The 2654-nt window shown below is 35.8% G+C and overlaps 1 protein-coding gene across 1 annotated transcript; it reads right to left on the bottom strand.

Annotated features, from left to right (window-relative positions):
* Positions 1 to 1354: 1354 nt before the first annotated feature.
* Positions 1355 to 2442, bottom strand: LOC121172756 (uncharacterized). The gene is made up of 2 exons (XM_041004908.1): positions 1760 to 2442; positions 1355 to 1607 (listed from the first exon to the last, which is right to left on the bottom strand). Exons 1-2 carry the CDS (start codon positions 2396 to 2398, stop codon positions 1446 to 1448), a joined length of 801 nt encoding a protein of 266 aa, XP_040860842.1. The 5' UTR covers positions 2399 to 2442; the 3' UTR covers positions 1355 to 1445.
* Positions 2443 to 2654: the final 212 nt, after the last annotated feature.

The following is a 2654-nucleotide window of genomic DNA, read 5'->3' on the forward strand; positions in this document are numbered from 1 at the left end:
TCTATCTCTAAAGCTACAAAGAACAAGCGCGAGTGAATCAAAACACAAGTTTCAGACTATGTTCACTTAATCAGTTAATTGTAGTGTTGTCAATGCCTGCCACTAGTCTTCATATATTTTGGAGTGACAATTACTGGCTTTCTCATCTAAACAAAGATCTCCTTAGGCTTTATCTTATCCACTAAATGCATAAAAAGTAAAAGTTGCCAAGATTATTGCCTTGCACAGATTATACGTAACATATACAAAAAATATATGTGAAGTTTCTGGAAGATACATAACAGCATGCAAACAATATAGGAATAACAGGGGAGAAGAAGAAAACAAAAAAAAAAAAAAAAAAAAAAAAAAAAAAAAAAAAAAAAAAAAAAAAAAAAAAAAAAAAAAAAAAAAAAAAAAAAAAAAAAGATAGAAAACAAACAATAACAGAAATTAGAGAACCCCTTCCTGAGGCAGAACTTCACTCAGCCTAGCCAATATTGATATTTGATACTAATTTTTTGATACCCCTTATTCGATTACCACAACTACACCCATTAGATAACCTTCTCTCTCCTCCCTCTCTCCCCTTGCCACCTGTCATTTTCTGTTATATTCTCTCTCCTTCAACCACATTAGCATGTTCCACTCCTCACTTCTTCCTCTATGGGTCTAATTTCTCTTCCCTGCCACTACCACACTCATTCATGATTGGCCTGTGACTATCCTATTATAGGTGTTACAAGCATTGAATTTTATGTTGCAAACTTACAATCTGAGAACTCAGAAAGACCGAACTTTAGCCAGCAATGCAGAGGTACTATACATGCTTAAGGCTTTTCAAAAATGCATTTTGAGCTCTTCCTATTTTGAAATTACCAAAATGCTTTTCAAAAGATTGTATCTAGATCTACCATGAAACTAATTCTATGAAATTTCAGATGTGAAATTGAATGACAATATAACAGCTAATCTTAGCCTTAAGTGAAAAGAAGGATTCGATCCAATTTCATGATTTAAGTTTCACAGTCATAATGCAACATACAACACTAGCAAACAAAACCACTTCAGATTCTTCAGTCTAGTATGTGTCCTTTTTTCTTCGGTAGTTTTGTTCTTTAAGGATGATCCAGACTGTTGTAATACATACCATGCAAAAACTTCAAGACCATAAACTGATTGCCACTAAAAGATATTTGTTGTCATTTCAAAAGAACTCAAATAAAAACTAGTTTTCTGTTGCAGTCTCAATTCAGTTGTAAACAGAATATTTTACTCATCAGCATTCTCCAACAAAAAAATAATAAATTTTTTGTCTCAGACACATTGCTCCCCATAGTGTAGTTTCATAAAAAAAAAAAAAACATCGATGACATGGATGGAAGAGAGTCTCACTGTATCATGGAAAAAACAGAAGCATAAAATAAGTAAAACTGAATAATATGGAAAAAACTCTACCTGAAGATTTAATCAATTCTACGTTGTGGAGAGTTTTGAAGTAGGTACTCCACTGCTCTCTTTAGTTGCTCAAAAGATATATCTGCAGATGGTTGGTTCTCCAAAATCAATGACTTCAATTGAACAAAGCAGGGAGGCTGAGTACTCACCGAAACAGGATTTGATATATCCTACACAATTAGAGTGAATAGGAGGCATATTATAATTGACATTCTTAATTGCAAGATTGAGTATCGGCTAAAAATTTGACACAAGAACACCCATCTTATGAGCATTATGAAAAAAATAAAAGATGTAAAGAGGAGAAAGCATAGTAACTAACCCGTAGTATTGTCAGAAGGGTACCCGAATAGAGCCTCAGTATCTTTACATTGGTGAGAACTTGCAGCCAGCTTATGATGAGTAAGTCTGTATTCGGAAAAAGTGTATAACCAAGGGTGTCAATGGTTACTTCTTCAAGGAAAGAAAGATTGCATGCGGAGGAGATTGTGTGATTATTATGACCCGTGACTGTGAGAGAACTAAGGTTTGGAGTAGAAAGCGCAATTTTGGAAGCTCCTCCTTCAAAGCTACCACTTATGGTCAAACTAGAGAGGCTAGAATTTGATATAGAGAGGAATTTTGCATCTTTATGCAACGAACAACCATCAAGTATCAAAGTATTCAGCACATTACAGGTAGAAAACGGCTCAGCATAGTCATTGTCCCTTGCAGTAAAAGAGACAGCCTCAAGTTGCAAGCTTTTTAATGCTGGCATGTTCAGAGATCCTGGAAGTGCTACAATCGAGGTGTCAAAAGAATTAAATGAAAGCTTCAGAAATGTCAAGGACTCACAGGAAAAGATGTAGGGGCGAAACTCGAAACTCTGTCTGAAGCTTAAATTTAGAGATACTGTAAACTGCTGAACATTGTGCAGCACAGCATATTTCATCAGCCTATTGAAGAGCTTGGGCTCTGCCATACCGCGACGCGTGAATTCAAGATTGAGCAGGGAAACTGAACCATCTCGGCCAGACAGAACGCCAGACACAAATTTGTTGAATTTGACAACATTGTTAAAGAGGGTTGTATTGAATCCAGATAAGTTAGACGCTTCCAAAGGTCCTTCCATCTTTTAGACAAGACACAAGTTTGTACAGCATATTTTGTGTCCATAAATTCCATTATGTGGAGCACAACACAGTCAGGCAACTCACTCAGCCTGTCCCTTTCCTCTT

This window comes from Glycine max, chromosome 9 (assembly GCF_000004515.6).
Source record: "Glycine max cultivar Williams 82 chromosome 9, Glycine_max_v4.0, whole genome shotgun sequence".
Lineage (NCBI taxonomy): Eukaryota > Viridiplantae > Streptophyta > Magnoliopsida > Fabales > Fabaceae > Glycine > Glycine max.